Source organism: Rhinopithecus roxellana, chromosome 3 (genome assembly GCF_007565055.1).
Source record: "Rhinopithecus roxellana isolate Shanxi Qingling chromosome 3, ASM756505v1, whole genome shotgun sequence".
Classification (NCBI taxonomy): Eukaryota; Metazoa; Chordata; class Mammalia; order Primates; family Cercopithecidae; genus Rhinopithecus; species Rhinopithecus roxellana.
The window spans coordinates 71610978-71632857 of record NC_044551.1 but is presented as its reverse complement, the minus strand read 5'-3'; the positions used below and the strand labels follow the sequence as shown (position 1 = coordinate 71632857).

Below are 21880 nucleotides of genomic sequence, written 5' to 3'. Positions count from 1 at the left end.
TAACTTCAATCCTCTTGGGATATTTGGTCTCAAACAGCCCTTTTTCCAAATTATGGGAGAAGGTGAGGCGTAACCCCAACCTAATAGCATTTCATCAGTGATCTGCACACACAGCCCATGTGTAGAATACCCTATTTGTGTGTTCACTTCCTCATTCTTTCCAGCGGGCTCAGCGCTGACATTCCCACACTGCGCACAATGCCTGATCTGGGCGCACAGTCTAAAACTCTGGACTGAATGATTTAATCATTTCATTAACAGGCAATGAGTTGTATTTCTCCCAAACACTATTTATGTGTGGAACCTGTTTAACCTCAATTTCTGCTTTGTGGTCTTTACAGCCCTGTTAATAGAGGAGATAAAACTTTTCCCCAATTCAGTGATTTTTTTTTTCCTTTAAATATGATGAATTGTCTTTGGGTCATTTCATTCATTGAAGTGGTAAGTTTAATTTGACCCTTGCAGACATCAGCAAGTCACAAGAAACTGACACACACATTTACGCAAAAGTCTAACAGAGGTCACTGATTTGTTACTGAGATGTTTGACTCCCACACCTGGCTTCCTTCCAAGCTTGAGCTCTTACTCTACTTTGTCTTCCTATGCCATTGACAAAATCATAAAGCAAAGGGAAGGGGGGGACCATGACCCAGGAGGGCAGGACCATGCAGTTCAGGGTTCCAAATGGCCAGTGCCATCCAGGAGACAGCTCAGTGCCTCTGGTCCAGCTGCAAGTAACTAAGTCAAGGCGCTCTTCCTTTGGCTTGTTTGGGAACAGAGGTGTCCGAGACATTGAGTCCAGAAGCTTCACCGTATCCCCCAGCACGAATGAGAGCACCCCGTCAGACTTGTGCTACAGGGAACTTCCCCGTACAAGGGAGATTTTGGTCTAAACAGAAGCAGCATCCTCCTCCTTAACTGGAGGAGGATCTTACATTTCTCTTCAACTTCAGGTATGAGTGATTCAGACAGCGTTTCTCAAGGCATCCTCTATTCCACAGGACATGAGCCCACCGATGGCCTGGGGCTGCATGTGACTGTCATCCCATTCTGGGCACAGGGGTGAAGGATGATTCCCACCCTGCCTCTGTCACCTGGAGCAACACAACAAACCTCTCTGTGTTGTGGTTTCTCCACTGTTGTAGTCAGGCTGGGTTGAGTATTATGAGGACGACACAATAGACAAGGCAAAACTCTACCCTGAAGGGTCTTGAGCCCTAGAAGGTTACAGAAATAGTCTATACTAGCTGCTTTCCCTTGAAAAGAGGACTCTTACGGGAATCAAATATGAAAACAGATATGAACAATCACTTTTTAGGGAAATAAAGAAAAAGATCCACTTGGTCTATGGCTAATATTACTTTTTCTAACAAAACAATAGATATGAGTTACCTTTTGGAAAAATAAAGAATGGGATCCATGTAGTCTACAGTTCATGTTATTTCTGCTAATGGTGCTAAGTGCTAGTCTTCCACAATTCCTCCAGCACATCCACCTCAATTTTTTTGTGTGTGGATAATCCTTAGTCTCAATATGACCTTTGCTTCTATGTTTTACTCATCCCAAATTACCGAGTGTACCCATTAAAAATACAAAAATCAGACTCACTAATGTAAGGTGGGATAGTGGAAAGATGTGTTGATAGAAGGGAGTAAACAGCTACATACAAGCATCGCTGTTGTTGAAAATCATCATACCAAGTCTCATTGTGTGAAACTGTCCTTTGAGAGGTAGAATTATAGACTTGATATGAATCCTAAATGGACAGAGTCAAAATTCTATTAAACTTGCTCAGATCTCAAATTTCAATAATGAATATGGAAAGAAACTGAAAATGTTAAAATTAGTGACTTGCATGCTTTACCAAAGGAACTATCCATGCTGTGTCTGTGTACCCAAAGCCTCCACTGCCTGGGTGAAGACTGGAGCCTGGTTGAGCTGACAGAGGGCCCAAGTATAGTCTTAGGCTTCTCTTACCTGCAGGAAAATTCTCAGTTCCTTTCATTGAGAAAACATTCCACTGTCCTTAAATATCCCATGAAAATGACTGAACATTATGTGCATATAGATTACTATAGTTCCCAGATGAGAAACGGAAATCATTAACCACTAATGTGTCCCAGTGCCCTAGATGGGGACACCTCAGGCAAAACTGACAAACTGACCTAATAATCATTTGAACTAAGTGAAAAATCCACCCCAAAGAATTCAAAGACAAAAAGAGTGTGAAATTCAGTATTTTCTTAATTTAATTTTTTGTGGAAAAAGCCACATGTGAGGCAACAAAGGACACAGGAAATTACTCAACAACATGGCTCCTTGTTGGATGGAACATTAAGTGCTAGTACTTACTCTTCCTTGCATTTCAGCTGGGTACAGGCCAAGAAACTGTCAGGACGCTACATTCAAAAGAAAAATGTTGCCAAATGATTACATCTTATTTAGGAAAATCTCTGGGGGACAGAGAAGAAAGAGGTAGGAGGAATGAAATGGTTAATCTTCGTGGCTCTCTGGAATCCAGTATTCATGAGGGCAGACTCAACAGTCTTAGAAGACAGACCAAAACTGAGAAAACCTATTTTCTTAGTGCATCTCATCCTACCTACCTATCCTTAACTGAAAACACAAAAATGTAATTGTTTAGACAAACTGTTTTGAGCTGCTAATGTTTCCAAAACGAGAATTTTTCAGATGTTATAAAAGAAAGCCATGGTGTCTTTTTTTTAAAGATGACTTTTTAAAATACTGAGCCAAAAAAAATTACTTACCACCCAGACAACATTGGATGTTTCAATCCTACTGATCTGGATCTGAAATACCATTTTCAATTCCTGATGATAAGGAAGGTTGTGGACAGTCCATTGTAAATGCAAACTCTGATGTATAGAATTGGTGGAAACTTTAAGTGACACAGGAGTCAATGGTAAACGTTCAGCCAAGACTGAAAAGATCAAAATGAAGTATGAAATAATATTTAATAGGAGCATGATTGAAGAGTCAGAAATAATTAAACCTTAATATCATCATTATTTAGCTCTGGAAAATATTGCTCATATGTGCATCCTGGAATCAGACACTTTGGAAATGTGGAAGAGAATTTGGAAATCACTTAGCAGACACAGAAATTAAGATCTAGATGAATGAAGTGACTTGCTCAATAATATACAGCAAGTTCATACATTGATAAACAGGTAAACGAAACAGAAGAATCCTTTACTGGACAATCTAACTGGTTTGGAAATTTATAACAAGTCTGAAAAAAAGAAAGAGGACTTTTTGATGGAAATGTTATATTTCTGAAAATCAGAAATGAAAGTTTCCTTTTTGAAAGTCAATATTTTATAGTTTGGTAAAAGACTACAATGTGGGAGCATGTCTTATCTGTAGACATGGTCATTTATGTCTCAATGTATTTAACTTAAAAGATAAAGATTAGCAAGAATTAACTGAACTCTTTCAATGAGACCAGCAAGATACCAGACATCTGATGTGAAACAAAATAATTGTGACAAGGTTCCTAGCTCAAAGAAGGAAGTTAGTTGGAGAGACATGATGAACTCATATGAAATAGTCCAAGAGATTGGAATTTTAGACCAGTTAGTGGTATGACACAGTCTGTAAAAGAATAGGAATTCAAACATGAAACAGGTTTGCTGAAGCTGGTGGCCTTGGGAAGCAGCAGACTATCTCTTAGGCTGACTGCATAAACCACCAATGGTACCACTGCAAATGGTTGCACACAGAGGTTTAAGCAGATATATCTGCCACTAGAGACAGAATGTGTCCTGACTGAGTTAAGTTACTGCTAATTCTTAGAGAAGAACAAATCATGACTTTCCACTTAAGAGGAGAAAAACACCATATAGATTGGAAAATAATTGTGTATTGCTGATTCAACTATTTCAACTGTGAGGGTATCAGAAGTAAACTGGGAGTGGTACAAAGGTATTGAACAGATAAAGCCTGTATCGATAAAATCAGCTGCTATCTGATGACCCATGGCATAACAGATATCATCTTTTAAGCATTCAGTTTTCTAGTTTCAGGGGGATTTCCCCTCCTCATTTGAACCTCTCTAACATTAAGTTTAAATGGTAAGAGACTATCTCATTTTGACAACAAAAAATGGAAACAATCTTCAATACTGAAAAAACGTCCCCAAACTGCCATTCTGCACATGCTATTTTTCTCATAGGGAAGTAAAAATAACAATGAAATTGAGCACATGTTATTGACCAGGCACAGTGCTAGGGCCTTTACTTACGCTGTCTCATGCAATGCCTACTACAAAACTGTTAAACAGCAATTTTTCAGATAAGGAAACTCAAGCTCAATTAGGGTAAATAACATATACAGAGCTATGTGAAGTTAAATAGGAATCTCTCTAATACCAACACCTGTGTCCCCTTTTACTGTCCTCCAACTGTTAAGACAGGAGCATCGGCCCAATCAAAGTTTGCATGGAATGGAATGTCTGAGAAGTATTTGGCATGGCGCCAACAACAAAGTCCTGCCATGGTCAGGACACAGGTGACAGGATGGGGCTCTGTATGGAGCCAGATAAACTGAGGAGTATCCCTGGTGGATACAAGACAAACATGATGTTTTTCACGTGATTGGTCCACACAGTAGAAAGCTTCTGATTCAAATGGGGCATAACCTCAGAATTTGGAGGAACACCTCAGACAACTCATTCTATGAAAGTGAGATGAACAAGAATGCCCATGAAAGGCAAGGGAGCCACAATGGTTACCTTCCCAGGAAGTTACCTTGTGATATTTTGTAAATGTGATGCTGGGAAGGGCTAGGGTGATAACTATAACTCAGTGTGAATTCCACGACCGTGAGTTTGGTAGTGGGTCCTTAGATCTGAATCCAGAGTATGTGCAACAACAACAACAACAAAAGTAGCCAATAAAATAAACAATTCTGTGCATTGAATAACAATATCAAAAAAGTGAAAAGACAACCTATGGAATGTGAGAAAATATTTGCAAATCATATATCTGATAAGGTTCCAGTATCCATACTATATAAAGAACTCTTACAAACCAGCAACAAAAAGACAAAGAACTCACTTTAAAAATAGGCAAAAGAGTCTGGGCAACATGGAAAAACCCTGTCTCTACCAAAAAAAATACAAAAATTAGCTGAGTGTCATGGCACATGTAGTCTCAGCTACTCAAGAAGCTGACATAAGATGGCTTGAGCCGGGGAGACAGAGGTTGCAGTGAACCGTGATCACACCACTACACTCCACCTGGGCAAGAGAGTGAGACCCTGTCACAACAAAATAAAATAAAATAAAATAAGTCAAAAGACTTGAATTAACATTTATCCAAGGAAGATATACAAATGGCTAACAAGCACACGAAAAGATGTTCAATATCATTAGTCACTAAGGAAATTCAAGTCAAAATCACAAAGAGGTACCATTTCATATCCATGAAAATGGCTATAATAATTTTTAAAATGGAAATAACAAGTGTTGGTGAGGATGTGGAGAAATTACAGCCCCTGTACAGCCCCTGTAGGAATGTAAAATGGCTCCACTTTGTTGAAAACATTTTGACAATTCTTCAAAAAGTTAACTCCAGCCTGAGTGACAGAGTGAGACCCTGTCTCCAAGACAAACAAGTTAAAATAGAATCACCATATAACCCAGCAATTCCATTTGTAGGTAGATATCCCAAATAATTGAAAGCAGGAATTAAAACAAATAATTGTCCACAAATTTGCATCAGCATTATCCACAACAGCCAAGAGGTGGAAACAACTGAGACTTTCATCAGTGGATGACCAGATGAACAAACTGTGGTATATACATACGAAGGACTATTACTCAGCCATAAGAAATTGAATACGGATACATGCTACAATTGGATTAACCTCACAAACATCATGCTAAGTGAAAGAAGCCAGATACAAACGGTTTTATACTGTGATTCCATTTGTATGAAATTGCCAGAATAGTAAGTACCATAGAGACAGAAAGTAGACTGGTAGCTGCCAGGGGCTGAGAGAGAGGGGAATCAAGACTAACTGCTTAAGCAGTGGTTTCCTTTGGGTGTGATGAAAATGTTTTGCAACTGAATCAGGTGATGGTTGCATAACATTGCGAATGTACTAATATTGCTAATTGACTCACCAAATGAGTATCATGAATCAATGTCACTAATTACTCATGATAAAAATGCTTGCGTAACACAGAAATTGAGTTCCCATAATCCTACTCTTTTATTCTCTTGCCAAATTTAAATCATATATATTTTCATTGGATTTTCCCATACACTTTTAAAACATGTATTGGAATGTGTACCCCATTTTACGATTTTTAAAGGACATGGTTTTTTTTTAAACCCATAAAGGAAAGTAAAAATAAAATGTTAACAATCATTATAACAGCAGTTATTTCTGGATGATGAGGTTGAGTGATTTTAATTTTCTTCTTTATACTTTTTGGTATTTTGTAAACGTTCTTCAGAAACATGTATTAGTTTGAGAATCAAATAATAAGTTATATTTTAAAAGAAATACTTTGTTAAGCTATCCGATTCACTCCACTATAATCACACCTCAGAATTCCTCCTTAGATTTCCTCAGCCCTTGTTTGGAGCAATGATTGCAACATGCTGTAAGAGTCTGTTTCTGTGTCTGTCTCCCTGCAGACTGTGAGTGAAACAAGGTTGGGACTCAGCCTTACTCAGCTTAGAGAAACCAAGACTAAGAACATACCAGTTATGGGAAAGACATTCAGTGATTGGTTGCTGAATGAATGAGTCAACTACCAGTCTAAATTTTACTTCTGGAAGCTCTAGACAAAAGAAGAACTCTTTATATTAACATACGCTATCAGTGAGTGCTGAATGACTCAGGTGCTCGAGTGACGTCAGTCAAAAACAATCTGGTTAAAAGCAACCTAGGACTTCCTTGGGAAACAGTGGAAAATGCCAAGGTTAAGTCAGAGAGATCAAAGAATCATGAAGATTATTAAACCCAATCCCATTATTTTTCAGATGAAGAAATTGAGGTTAAAAAATGGGAAGTGACTTTGCCACAGCCGCACAATCAGACCAGAACCTAGGGCTCCTGGGTCTCTGTCCAGCTCTCTTTTTATAATGCTGGAGTGTGGCCAAGAAGGCCAGGTTTGGGAATCAGACCAGGACTTAACCACATACTCTCCTCCCACTTTCCCCATCCTGTTTCTCTGACCATCCATAACACTACTCAAGGAAATAAACCATTGTCCATTCATAAGAAGGTTTATCATGCAGCAATTAAAAATAATGTTGTCTCTAGAAGAACATTTAATATCAAAGAAAAAAACTCATCATATGTTGTAGTAATTGTTTTAAGTAATAAAAAAATCCTGAGTATATATATACTATCATTTAACTTTTATTTAAAAACACACTATGTATTTATCTCCCTATCTCTGTCTGTATGTACATATACACAACAGACAGAGGAATATATTGCTGCAGTCATAATCTCTGGCTGATGGAAACATGTACCGAGGGTTAACTGAAGAAAGTCTTGGCTCTGCCTTGTTGATTGGAGAAATTAAGCCAGGTTACTTGGAATAAATCCTCAGCAGAAATTGAGACAAGAAATCCGAACAGTACAGGTCAGAGCAATGACAGGATTAATTACCAAAGAAAGCATGCTTGACAGAGAAAGCTGGAAGCAGAAGTGAAGATTGGTTGATAGAAAAACAGGGAAATGTATATCTGATCTAAACAAAAGAAGCTGAAAGCATGAGCAGCAGAGCTTACTCTGAGAGCAGAGTGGCTTGTACATAAAAGGCACATAGTAAATAGTGCTGGATCAGAAAATGAAACTTTACTAGAGAAATGAGCTGGGCTGAAAGCTTAGCGTTAGATGCCCGGGATTTCCTGGAGACCCCGTGTAACCGAGTAACCCATTTTTCAAAAAAAAAAGAGAATGAGTTACTATTGTTTTATTATTTTCTCTTTTCCCCATTTCCCTCTGTTCCCCACTTCCTACTTAGCCCTTTGGAAATGCAATTATAACCTTTTATCTCCCTTTCACCAGACACTCCCTACAGGGCAGGTTCATCTATTAATAATGATATGTTTAGAAGCTCCAGAGAGGAACTCTCACCCACCAGGAGACTGCCTTGAGAGATAACAGTTGATTTACAACCCAAAGTATGCCCACTGTGAAACTCTCTCCCACCTGGAGAATTTTCAGCCACCTTACAGTCTATTTCTGCCCATAAGGATGCCAACTCAGAAATAATACCACACATCTACAGCCATCTGATCTTTGACAAACTTGCCAAAAACAAGAAATAGGGAAAAGATTCCCTATTTAATACATGGTGCTGGGAAAATTGGCTAGCCATAAGTAGAAAGCTGAAACTGGATCCTTTCCTTACTCCTTATACGAAAATTAATTCAAGATGGATTAGAGACTTAAATGTTAGATCTAATACCATAAAAACCCTAGAAGAAAACCTAGGTAATACCATTCAGGACATAGGCATGGGCAAGGACTTCATGTCTAAAACACCAAAAGCAATGGCAACAAAAGCCAAAACTGACAAATGGGATATGATTAAACTAAAGAGCTTCTGCTCAGCAAAAGAAACTACCATCAGAGTGAACAGGCAACCTACAGAATGGGAGAAAATTGTTGCAATCTACTCATCTGACAAAGGGCTAATATCCAGAACCTACAAAGAACTCAAACAAATTTACAAGAAAAAAACAAACAACCCCATCAAAAAGTGGGCAAGGGATATGAACAGACATTTCTCAAAAGAAGACATTCATACAGCCAACAGACACATGAAAAAATGCTCATCATCACTGGCCTTCAGAGAAATGCAAATCAAAACCACAATGAGATACCATCTCACACCAGTTAGAATGGCAATCATTAAAAAATCAGGAAACAACAGGTGCTGGAGAGGATGTGGAGAAATAGGAACACTTTTACACTGTTGGTGGGATTGTAAACTAGTTCAACCATTATGGAAAACAGTATGGTGATTCCTCAAGGATCTAAAACTAGAAGGACCATATGACCCAGCCATCCCATTACTGGGTATATATCCAAAGGATTATAAATCACGCTGCTATAAAGACACATGCACACGTATGTTCACTGCGGCACTATTCACAATAGCAAAGACTTGGAATCAACCCGAATGTCCATCAGTGACAGACTGGATTAAGAAAATGTGGCACACATACACCATGGAATACTATGCAACCATAAAAAAGGATGAGTTTGTGTCCTTTGTAGGGACATGGATGCAGCTGGAAACCATCATTCTCAGCAAACTATCACAAGAACAGAAAACCAAACACTGCGTGTTCTCACTCATAGGTGGGAACTGAACAATGAGATCACTTGGACTCGGGAAGGGGAACATCACACACCAGGGCCTATCATGGGGAGCGGGGAGGGGGGAGGAATTGCATTGGGAGTTATACCTGATGTAAATGACGAGTTGATAGGTGCTGACGAGTTGATGGGTGCAGCACACCAACATGGCACAAGTATACATATGTAACAAACCTGCACATTATGCACATGTACCCTAGAACTTAAAGCATAATAATAAAAATAAAAAAAATAAAAATAAATAAAAAAATTTAAAAAAAGGATGCCAACTCAACTAACCAGTAGATAAGGTACTAAAGTGAGTATGCAGATCCCTATCTGCTCACTTCTGCCACTGCATAGGCTCCCTGCTTGAAAAGTGCCCACTCTCTACTCCAAAAACAAAGCAGTCCCCTTAAAGAGGAAAGCCTGTACTTAATACCCTAAGTTAGCTTTGGAATAAAAAGTTGTTTTTCTTTTTTTATACCAGACCTTGCCCATTTTAATCGGACTCTGCAAGCTGCAAGCAACTGAACCTGCATTTCGGTTACACCTGGAGGTGGGGCAGTGGGTCTGTTTGAAAATCATTCTTATTATAAGGTTTGACCACTCAGCCTAGTTGCACTGTGCTTAGATTTTAGCAAGTAAGATAGAGTGAGCGAGAGGTATACATCCTACAAATGAGAAATCCTATTTCCCACTTTTCGGCCCCAGATTAGAAGAGACTAACATCAAACTATGGTTTTTAAGATGCCAAAAGAAGCAGCATAGTAGTGTCTTCCCATGTACCCTGGACCTAATATAAATAAATCCAGATGAAAGAAATGCCAGACAGAGAATTGAGCAATTATCAGAACAATGTTTCCTTTTCTTTTTCAAGTATCTTTTCATGGAGTTTCAAGGAAGATGAGAAATTCTATGCATATTCCCTGCAAAGATCATTTTCATGAATCCATGGACAGGAACTGCATGAGTAATTACTAGGAGCAAACACCTGTACTCTCCTTTAAAAGAAAAGTACAGCAGGCTGGGCGCAGTGGCTCAAGCCTGTAATCCCAGCACTTTGGGAGGCCGAGGCGGGCGGATCACGAGGTCACAAGATCGAGACCATCCTGGCCCCGTCTCTACTAAAAAAATACAAAAAACTAGCCAGGCATGGTGACAGGCGTCTGTAGTCCCAGCTACTCGGGAGGCTGAGGCAGGAGAATGGCATAAACCTGGGAGGCGGAGCTTGCAGTGAGCTGAGATCCGGCCACTGCACTCCAGCCTGGGCGACAGAGCAAGACTTTGTCTAAAAAAAAAAAAAAAAAGCCAGGTGTGGTGGCTCACGCCTGTAATCCCAGCTCTCAGGGAGGCAGAGGCGGGAGGATAGCTTGAGCCCAGGAGTTCAAGACCTGCCTGGGTAATATAGCGAGACCCCGTTCTCCACAAAAAGGAAGAAAAAAAAAAAAAAAGACAAAAAAAAAAATAAAACAAAAGAAGAGCACAGCAAAGAATAAATATAGGAAGAGGAAAATGTAAAGCTTTGTAAAATACAGATGAAAGGTACAAAAAAGTATGCAACAATAGAAACTCTCTGAAGTCCAAGATCCACTTCTAAATGAGTTCAAAGTAATAGGGTATCAATAAATATTTTAGAGGTATTAAATTCTTATTGACTTTATTTATAAAGTTAATTTATCTCAAAATACCTTCCCTTGGGGAGTAGCTAAGTGACAAATATTATTTATCTATAAACAACATTTCAGCATTTAGCATATTGTCTTGCAGAGACTTGAAAGAGTTTCTATTGGTTCGTATTTTCATTGCTTTTACTCATATTTCACTAAGCTAACAGCTTCTCAATGAACACAGTTGAGAGACATAAAAACTTGTACTAACCTAGTGGTCAACACTGATGTGGTATATCCAGTGTCTTTTCTCAGCAAGGTACAGAAAGAACTGCTCTGATGATGGTCTGATAAAATATATCCATCATGAATTTCTAAGGGATTAAGTCTATTTACAACTGCCCTAAGGACCAGTGCATTGACCAGGAAGTCAGGGTCAAGGGGTGACTTATTAAGAGAGCCATCAAGATGAGAGAGGCCAAGACTAAAGCAACCACTGCTTAGAGAGATTGACAAATCTTCTCATGGGAGATACTCATGAATTTTAAGTAATTCTCAAAGAAAAAAGAACTGTTTAACTTTTTCTCAAAGCACAATGACTTCAATTGTTCCTGACATGATTTTTGTCTTTACTGTTCCTTCCACTTCTTACCTTCACTCTGGTAAGTCCTCAAGGACAGCAATGTTAAGAAGAATGTTGTCTGAAAGACTACAAATAGAGCCATCAGTTCTGGTTTTCTGAAAAATATAAATTACAAAGAAGGAAAATTTTATTTAATTTTTAATCCTGGTAGGTTTCTTTCAGCCAATTGTGGTAGATAAGGCATTAAAGGCTCCCATATTTCTCCCTTCCCTGTATCCACGTCTCTTGTCATGTTACATTAGAGTCCCCCCAAAAATAGGAAGAGTATATTTCCCTGCCCCATGGGACCTTCTTAGGTCCATAAATAAGGCACAAGTGATAGTGTGCCAGGTAGGATGGTGTGCCAGTTTCTACCTGCTCTTTTGTGTTTCTACCTTTGACATGAAAAGAGTATTTATGGGCTACCCTACTATATTAGTCTGTTTTCATGCTGCTGATAAAGACATACCTGAGACTGTGAAGAAAAAGAGGTTTAATTGTACTTACAGTTCCACATGGCTGGGGAGGCCTCAGAATCATGGCAGGAGGTGAAAGGTACTTCTTATATGGCGGCAGCAAGAGAAAATAAGTAAGAAGCAAAAGTGGAAACCCTTGATAAGCCCATCAGATCTCATGAGACTTATTGACCATCAGGAGAACAGCACAGGAAAGACCAGCCCCCATGATTCAATTACCTCCCACTGGGTCCCTCCAACAACATGTGGGAATTCTGGGATATACAATTCAAGTTGAGATTTGGGTGGGGCCACAGCCAAGCCATATCACCTACTGGAACCAGAAGGAGAATGAGCAACACATGAAACACAGAGGGCCACCTCAGCTGCTCTAGCTGAGACCAGCCTAGATCAGCCAGCAGCCAGCCAACCCCAGACAAGGGCAGCTGACCTTAGGTAAAAGAGCAATAAATGCTTATTGCCATGTGCCACTGATGCTTGGTGGCAATGGATAACTGATCAACCAATTCATTCAGACCAAGCAGAGATTGGTAAAGAAAGGTCAAGCAGAGAAACAAGAGTTAAATATGGACAGCAAAATCTGATTAGAAAGAGAACAAATACAATAGTCTCAAGAGAGCTAAATTTAAATTAATTACTTGGAGGTGAGAGCATCTCCATTCTTGCCTATCTCCCTCATTAAAATTTAACCTAGGTTAGCATATTCTCCCAAGAGACAGTCAGTTTTTCATTATTCCAAATAATTTCCGGTTTTCCTTTCCTTAGAAAAGAATTGTAAAGACCCAAAGAGCTTCAGTGATTCATCAGGTACTCTGACCACGGGAAAATCTGTGGACATCAAGAATAAGGCTGGATGACCTCAAAAAGGTTAATACGTTCTTAATTTAATAACAAATGTGTTAGTCAGGGGAAGCACTGAATTTCACTTTTCTCCTTCAAACTCTGACTCAGCAGAGGGCAACAATGAAACAATTAATTTGAAAACAATGTTTGCCTCTGTCCAGCCACCTGGATTTTATCAAAAGCCAGCAATTCAGTAAACCAGATAATCAACTCTTATTGCCTATGTCCTCTATTTTTAAAAATAATATTTTACAGGTAAGTGGGAACAACCGTGAAGACTAGAAGAGGGTTAAACCACATCAACAAATTATTCTAGGGTGGTCAGACCTGTCTATAGGTAAGCCCAATTGCAAACAGAGGCAAAAATCTGCAAAGAACAGGTTTTGTTTATATTCCTTTAAGCACCTCTTTCCACTACTTTCTATTTTTGGCAAACATGTCATTCATACTTCTCCAAAATCTCTACTTAAAACTTCAAATAGAATACACTGAGGGAGGGGCTTCAAGATGGCTGGCTAGAGGCACCTGGCACTCACCTCCTCTTAAAAGGACCAGCACAGTGAGTAGATAATCACATGTTGAATAGAGCATCGAAGAGAGACCACTGGAATTCAGCAGGGAAGTGACGGAGAACCCCTGAGAAGGAGAGAGAGGTAAAGCAGATGACCCAGCCAGGATTGGCTCAGAGCCAGAAGAAACTCCCTAGCGCCAGGAAAAGTTAAGTGAGAGATCCCCAGTGGTTTATAGCACTACTGTGCACTCCTGTAATCCTAGCCACAAGATAGTCCCTCCACCCTTGCCAGCCCTGAGACTAGCATAGGGAGCTGTCTGGAGTCTGTGTGATGGCATTGCTCCAGAGAGGAAGTGCGTGTGGGGTCCCTGTCCCCTTCCTCTCAACAGCACAGGACCATGTTGAGAGCCCAGCCCCCATTAGACTACATCCTGTGCTGGGGCCAACAGACCCTGCTCTCCACATTCCTGCAGCCCTGCTGACATCACCCAATATCCATTCAGAGGGCTGTGGTGTTGTAATGCTGACTGGACCCAGCAGTGTGGCTGTGTCCCCAGCACTCTACCTCACTCAGTCTACATCCTGGGGAACAACTGGTACAGCACACTGGGGAAGCTACCCTCAGAACAAAAGAAGCCAAATCATGTGCTCCCAAAAGCCTGAGAGTCCGTTACTTGGGATCATTGTTACTGACAGCAACTCTAACCCATCCCCCACCTCCAGCATCAGGGCTGCCACCCACCTGCATGTACTTTTAGGGGGTCTGGGGACCAGTCCACCCCACCAACCACTGTCACTAGCACTGCCTGAGTGCATTGCCCGGGGCCCTGGGGATCAACTTGCCACATCCACCACAGCTAGCATTCATGCACAACATCCGGAGGTCTGAGGACAGGCTTGCCACACCCAGCACCACCCTCACTAGTGCCTGCACACATGAAGCGGGGGCCTGGGAATTGATCTGCCTTGCCCACCACCTGTGGCAGCCACTCACACTTTCTGGAGTCCTGATGACAGCTCCCCCCTACCCTACCCAGCCTGTGGGTGCCCACATACATCATCCAGGAGCCTGGGGATTAACATGCCCAGTCTAACACCACCAGCATCTGCACCTGCCTCCTGGAAGCCTGAGCATGAGCCTGTCATCATCACTGCCACCAGAACCCACCTGCATACACTACCTGGAGTCTGGGAACTGGCCTGCCACAACCCATCACAGCCACCACCAGCACTCATGTGCTGACTGGGGCCCTGAGGGCTGACCTACCACAACTACCATTACCAACACCACACATACTGCCCAAGGGCCAGAAGATCTGTCTGCCTACCTAGCCTACCACTGCCACTGCTGACACGCAAGAAAGCCACATGGAGGCCCAAGGACTGGCCCATCCAACCCCACTACCCCTGGTGCTTGTGTACATCAGGTGGGCATGTGGGGGCCCAAGGACCGACACACTAGGCCCAGTGCCACCACCACCAGTGGGGCTCAACAACCAGCCTGTCTCACCACAGCTTCCACTAACAACAGCAGACTAAGCCACCAAGGAACTCACAGACACTACTAATGCTGATTGCCACCAAGGAACTCACAGACACTACTAATGCTGATTACAGCAAAATATATCATACAGAGACTACACTACTGTGTCCAGCCAGAATCAAAACCTAAGCACTCTCTCTACCCAACCAACACTATTGATACAGCTATAGGAAAAAAATTTTTCCCTATGAAAGCAAATCCATAAAATTACAAACAGCAACTCTTTCACCAGATGCTCAGATAGCAATGTAAGGACACAAGAAACATGAAAAAGCAAGGAAACGTGATACCTCCAAAGGAACATAATAATTCTCCAGCAACAGATTCCAATGAAAAAGAAATCTATGAAATGTCTGAAAAAGAATTCAAAGTAATGATATTAAAGAATCTCAGAGAGATACAATATAACATAAACAATTCAAAGAAATCAGGACAATTCATATCTGAATGAGAAAATCAACAAAAGAGATATCATTAAAAGGAACCAAACAGAAGCCCTGTACTTGAATAATTCAATAATTGAAATAAAAAAATACAATCAAGAGCTTCATTAGCAGACTAGAAAGAATTTCTGAACTTGTATATAGGGTCTTTTGAAATAACTCAGTCATAAAAGAGAAAGAGAGAGAGAGAAAGAGAGAGATACAGACAGACGGAACTTAAATGAAGGAAGAATGCCTACATGACATATGGGACATCACAAGCTGACCAAATACTCAAATTTCTGGTGTTCCATAAGGAAAAGACATGGGCAATGGCATTGAAAATCTATTTAACAAAATAATAGCTGAAAACTTCCCAAGTCTTGCAAGAGATATAGACATCTGATACAGAAAGCTCAGAGATCCCGAAAGATATTCAATCCCAAAAAAGTCAGACAGTCAAAAGTCAAAGACAGGGAGATAATTTTTTAAAAAGAAAGAGAAAAGCATCAAGTCATATATAAGGAAACCTCCATCAAACTAACAATGGATTTCTTAGTAGAAAACTTAAAGGTCAGGAGAGAATGGGCTGGTATATTCTAAATGCTGAAAGAAAAAAAAAAAAAATTCAGGCAAGAATACTGTATTCAGCAAAGCTATCCTTCAAAAATGAAGGAGAAATAGTCTTTCCAAGATAAGCAAAAACTAAAGGAATTTATCCCCTCTACACCAGCCCTACAAGAAATGCTTAAGGGAATCGTATATCTGGAAGTGAAAGGATGATATCTACCATCATGAAAACACATGAAAATATAAAACTAATTGGCAGAACAGACATGCAAATGAGAAAGAGCAATGACTCAGATATATCTACTGCAGAAAACCACCAAACTGCAATGATGAACAATAAGAGAGAAAGAAAAGACCAAAGGATATAAAAAAACAACCAAAAAACAGTTAACAAAATACAGGAATAAGTCTTCACGAATCAGTAAGAACCTCGAATGTAATGTAAATGGATTAAATTCCCCACTTGAAAGATGTAGGTTGAAAGGATTTAAAAAATGACCCAACTACAGGCTGCTTACAACAAACAAACTTTACCAGTACAGACACATATAGACTGAAAGTGAAGGGATAGGAAAAGATATTCTATGCCAATTGAAATCAAAAGCAAGTGAGAGTACCTATATTTAGATAAAATAGATGTTAAGAACCAGAGAAAGACAAAAAGAAAGTTGTTACATAATAATAAAGGGCTCAATTCAGCAAGAAGATATAAAAAATACCAAATATATGTGAACCCAACACCAGAGTATCCAGATTTATAACAAAGCAAACATTACTAAATCTAAAGGGAAAGATAGACTCTAATACAATAATTTCTTCTTCTTTTTTTTTTTTTTTTTTTTGAAAGGGAGTCTAGCTCTGTCGCCCAGGCTGGAGTGCAGTGGTGGGATCTCGGCTCACTGCAAGCCCCACCTCTCCGGTTTCACGCCATTCTCCTGCCTCAGCCTGCGGAGTAGCTGGGACCACAGGCGCCTGCCACCACGCCCAGCTAATTTTTTGTATTTTTAGTAGAGGCGGGGTTTCACCTTGTTAGCCAAGATGGTCTCAATCTCCTGACCTCATGATCCGCCCGCCTCGGCCTCCCAAAGTGCTGGGATTACAGGGGTGAGCCACCGCACCCGGCCATATTGGGGGATTTTGATATCCCTCTCTCAGCATTGGACAGATCATTTAGACAGAAAATTAACAAAGAAACACTGATTTTAAACTGTACTTTAGACCTAATGGACCTAACAGACATTTACAGATCATTTTATCCAACAGCTGCAAAATACACATTCTTCTCATCAGCACATGGAATATTATCAAAAACAGACCATATTTCAGACCACAAAACAAGTCTTAACTAATTTTTTTTTTTTTTTAAGACAGTCTCGCTCTGTTGCCAGGCTGGAGTGCAGTGACGCGATCTCAGCTCACTGCAACCTCTGCCTCCTGAATTCACACGATTCTCTTGCCTCAGCCTCCCAAGTAGCTGGGACTACAGTCACATGCCACCATGTCAAGCTAATATTTGTATTTTTAGTAGAGATGGGGTATCACCATGTTCTCAAGATGGTCTCAATTTCTTGACCCCATGATCTGCCCACCTCAGCCTCCCAAACTGCTGGGATTACAGGCATGAGCCACCATGCCTGGCCATCTCAACTTTTTAAAAACCAAAATCATATCAAGTGTTTTCCTCAAACCACAACAGAATAAAACTAGAATTCAGTAACAGGATAAACTTTGGAAATTTTCTTTGGAAACATGGCTCCTGAAGGACCACTGGGTCAATGAATTAGTTAAGGACATAAAAAATTCCTCATCACGCCTGTAATCCCAGCACTCTGGGAGGCTGAGGTGGGCAGATCATCTGAAGTCAGGAGTTCGAGACTAGCCTGGCCAACATGGTGAAACCCCATCTCTACTAAAAATACAAAAAGTAGCCAAGCATGGTGGTGGGCAACTACTCAGGAGGCTACTCAGGAGGCTGAGGCAGGAGAATCGCTTGATCCCAGGAGGCGGAGGTTGCAGTGAGCCGAGATCACAACATTGCACTCCAGCCTGGGGGACAAGAGCGAGACTCCATCTCAAAAAAAAAAAGTCCTGGAACAAATGAAAATGGAAACACATCATGTCAAAACCTATAAGATAATGCAAAAAAGTGTTATGAGAGGTTTACAACATTAAATATCTATATCAAAAAAGTGAAAAAAAAATCAAATAACCAAATGATGCATCTCAAAGAACCTGAAAAGCAAAAAAAAGCAAACCCAAAATTAGTAGAACAAAATAAAGAGCAGAACTAAATGAAATAGAGACTAAAAACATAACATAAAAGATCAATGAAACAAAAGCTGTTTTTTTAAAAAGGTAAACAAAATTGGTAAACCTCTAGCTAGATTAGCCAAGAAAAAAAGAAGAAGATCCAAATAAACAAAATCAGAAAAGGGAAAGCAGACATAACAACTGATAACACAAAAATACAAAGAATCATCAGACTATTATGAACAATCATATGCTAAAAAATCAGAAAACAAAGAGGAAATGGACAAATTCCTGGACACACACAATCTACCAAGATTGAACCAGAAATAAACAGAAAATCTGAACAGACCAATGAGAAGTAGTGAGATAGAATCGGTAATAAAAGTCACTCAATAAAGAAAGTCCAGGACCAGATGGCTTTACTGCTTAATTCTACCAAACTTACTGAGAAGAAGTAACACCAATTCTCCACAAAGTATTTAAAAAAAATTAAAGAAGAGGGAATTCTCTCTAATTCTACAAGTCTCGCATTACCGTGACATCAGAGCCAGACAAGGACACACACAAAAAAGAAAAATATAGGCCAATATCCCTGATGAACATAGATGCAAAAATCCTCAATAAAATACTAGGCAAATAGAATCCAACAACACATCAAAAAGATAATACACCATGGATCAAGTCGGATTTATCCCAGGGATGCAGGAATGGTTCAACCTATGCAAATCAATAAATGTGATACATTACATCAAAAAAAAATGAAGGACAAAAACCATATGATCATCTCAATAGATGCAGAAAAGGCATTTGATAAAATTCAACATTCCTTCATGATAAAAACTCTCAACAAACTAGGCATAGAGGAAACGACCCTCAACATAATAAAGGCCACATATGTCAAACCCACAGCTAACATCATACTGAATGGCGAAAAGCAAAATATTTTCTCTCAGAATTGGAATGAGAAAAGGATGCCCAATTTTACAACTCTTATTCAACATACTACTGGAAGTCTTAGCTAAAGCAATCAGGCAAGAGAAAAATAAAAGGCATCCATTCGCAGACGTCATGATCTTGTATATAAAAAACCTAAAGACTCCACAAAAAAATTATTAGAACTGATAAATGAATTCAGTAAAGTTGTAGAATACAAAATCAACATAGAAAAACTAGTAGTGTTTCTCTACACTAAGAACAAACTGATTAAAAAAGAAATCAAGAAAGCAATTCCATTTACAATAGATACACCAAAAAAACCTAAAAATAAATTTAACCATGGAGGTGAAAGACACTGAAGGAAAGCTACAAAACACTAATGAAAGAAACTGGAGAAAACACAAACAATCCATTCTCATAAATTGGAAGAAATAGTATTGTTAAAATGACCAGATCACCCAAAGCAATCTACAGATTCAATGCAATCCCTATCAAAACCTCAATGACATTTTTCATAGACATAGGAAAAACAATTCTAAAATTCATATGAAATCACAAAAGATCTCAAATAGCCAAAGCAATCCTGAGCGAAAAGAACAACGCTGAGACCTCACAACACCTGCCTTCAAAATATACTACAAAACTACAGTAACCCAAACAGCATGATATTGGTATAAAAACAGACACACAGACCAATTTATGAGAACAGAGAACCCAGAAATAAATTCACATTTTTACAGCCAAATGATTTTCAACCAAGGTTCCAAAAACATACATTGGGGAAAGGACACACTCTTCAATAAATGGTGCTGGGAAAACTGGATAGCAATGCAGTAGAGTGAAACTAGATCCCTATTTCTCATCATAGACAAAAACTCCAAATGGATTATACACTTAAACATAATACCTAAACTATAAAAATACTAGAAAAAAACATAGCAGAAACACTTCAGAACATTGGTCAAGGCAACCGTTTTATCACTAAGACTTCAAAAGCACAGGAAACAAAAACAAACACAGATAAATAGAACTATATCAAACTAAAATGTTTCTCCACAGCAAAGGAAACAATCAACAGAGTGAAGAGAAAACCTGCAGAATGAGAGCAAGTATTTGCAAACTATTCATCTGACTAGGAACTAATATCCAGAATATGCAAGGAACTCAAACAGCTCAACAATAACAACAAAAATCCCATTAAAAAGTGGACAAATGTTCCAAACAGACTTTTATCAAAAGAAGACATACAAATGGCCTACAAGTATATGGCAAAAATGCCCAACATCAATAATCATCAAGGAAATGCAAATCAAAATCACAGTGAGATGTCATCTTACTCCAGTTAGAATGGCTAGTATCAAAAAGGCAAAAATAACAAATGCTGGCAATGATGCAGAGAAAAGGGAACTCATACACTGTTGCTGGGAATGTAAATTAGAATAGTCATTATAGAAAACAGTATGGAGGTCTCTCAAAAAACTAAAAATAGAACTACCATACAATCTAGCAATCCCACTACTAGGTATTCATTCAAAGAAAAAGAAATAAGTATATCAAAGGGATACCTGCACCGCCATGTTTATTGAAGCACTATTCACAATAGCAAAGATACGGAATTAACCTGTGTCGTTCAATGGACGAGTGATAAAGAAAATGTGGTATATATACACAGTGGAATACAATTCAGCCATAAAAAGGAATGAAATCCTGTCATTTGCAGCAACATGGATAGATAGAACTCAAGGTCATTATGTTAAGTGAAATATGCCAGGCACAGAAAGCAAAATATCACATGTTTTCACTCATATGTGGGAGCTAAAAAAAAAAAAAAAAAAAAAAAAAAAAAAAAAAAAAAAAAAAAGTGGATCTCATGGAAATAGAAGTTAGAATGATGGTTACCTGAGGCTGAAAAGGGTTAGGAAGGGGGCAGTCAACAGGCACAAACATGCAGTTAGACTGGAGGAACAAGGGCTAGTGTTCCATAGCACCACAGGGTGATTATAGCTAACAACATATTGTGTATTTCAAAATTGCTAAAGGAAAAAATTTCCCCAACACAAAGAAATGATAAATGTTTCAGGTGATAGATATCCTAAAGACCCTGATTTAATTACTATGCATTTTATGCATGTATCAAAATATCACATAGACCTCCTAAATATGTACAATTATTATATATACAATTTTTTAAAAGATAACTAGAAGATGTTGGGCATGGTGGCTCATGCCTGTAATCCCAGCACTTTGGGAGGCTAAGGTGGGTGGATCACCTGAGGTCAGGAGTTCGAGACCAGCCTGGGCAACATGGTAAAACCCCATCTCTACTAAAAACACAAAAATTAGCCAGGTATGATGGAACGCATCCATAGTCCCAGCTACTCAGGAAGCTGATGCAGGAGAATTGCTTGAACCTAGGAGGCAGCAGTTGCAGTAAGCCAAGATGGCGCCATTGCACTCCAGCCTGGGTGACAGAGCGAGACTCCATCTCAAGAAAAGAATAAAAATAAAAATAAAAATAAGATAGGTAGAAGTGAGAATTTTAAATGTTATTAGAAAGAAATGATAAATGTTTAAACTTTTGAATATGCTAATTACTTTGATCATTATACAACGTATACATACACTGAAATATCACAACTGTACCCCATAAATATGTATAATTATTATGTCAATTTTAAATAAAACTTCAAATGAGTTTGTATTACAACTGAATATTAAAGCCAGGAGGAAAACTAATTCTAGA

At 39.2% G+C, this 21880-nt stretch overlaps 1 protein-coding gene across 7 annotated transcripts in view; it reads right to left on the bottom strand.

The window, feature by feature from the left end:
* The window catches only part of OSMR (oncostatin M receptor), a 95243-nt gene that overhangs the window by 62234 nt on the left and 11129 nt on the right, over window positions 1–21880 (bottom strand). For 5 of the 7 annotated variants that reach the window (XM_010367657.2, XM_030926797.1, XM_010367660.2 and 2 more), the window contains exons 2-3: window positions 11617–11702; window positions 2769–2941 (exon numbers count right to left, since the gene is read on the bottom strand). In XM_010367657.2, coding sequence (XP_010365959.1) covers window positions 2769–2941; window positions 11617–11689 — 246 coding nt within the window. In that variant the 5' untranslated portion in view covers window positions 11690–11702. Of the gene's footprint in view, window positions 1–2768; window positions 2942–11616; window positions 11703–13441; window positions 13542–21880 lie in introns of all 7 variants that reach the window. The other 2 variants (XM_030926795.1, XM_030926796.1) reach the window with 1 other exon arrangement.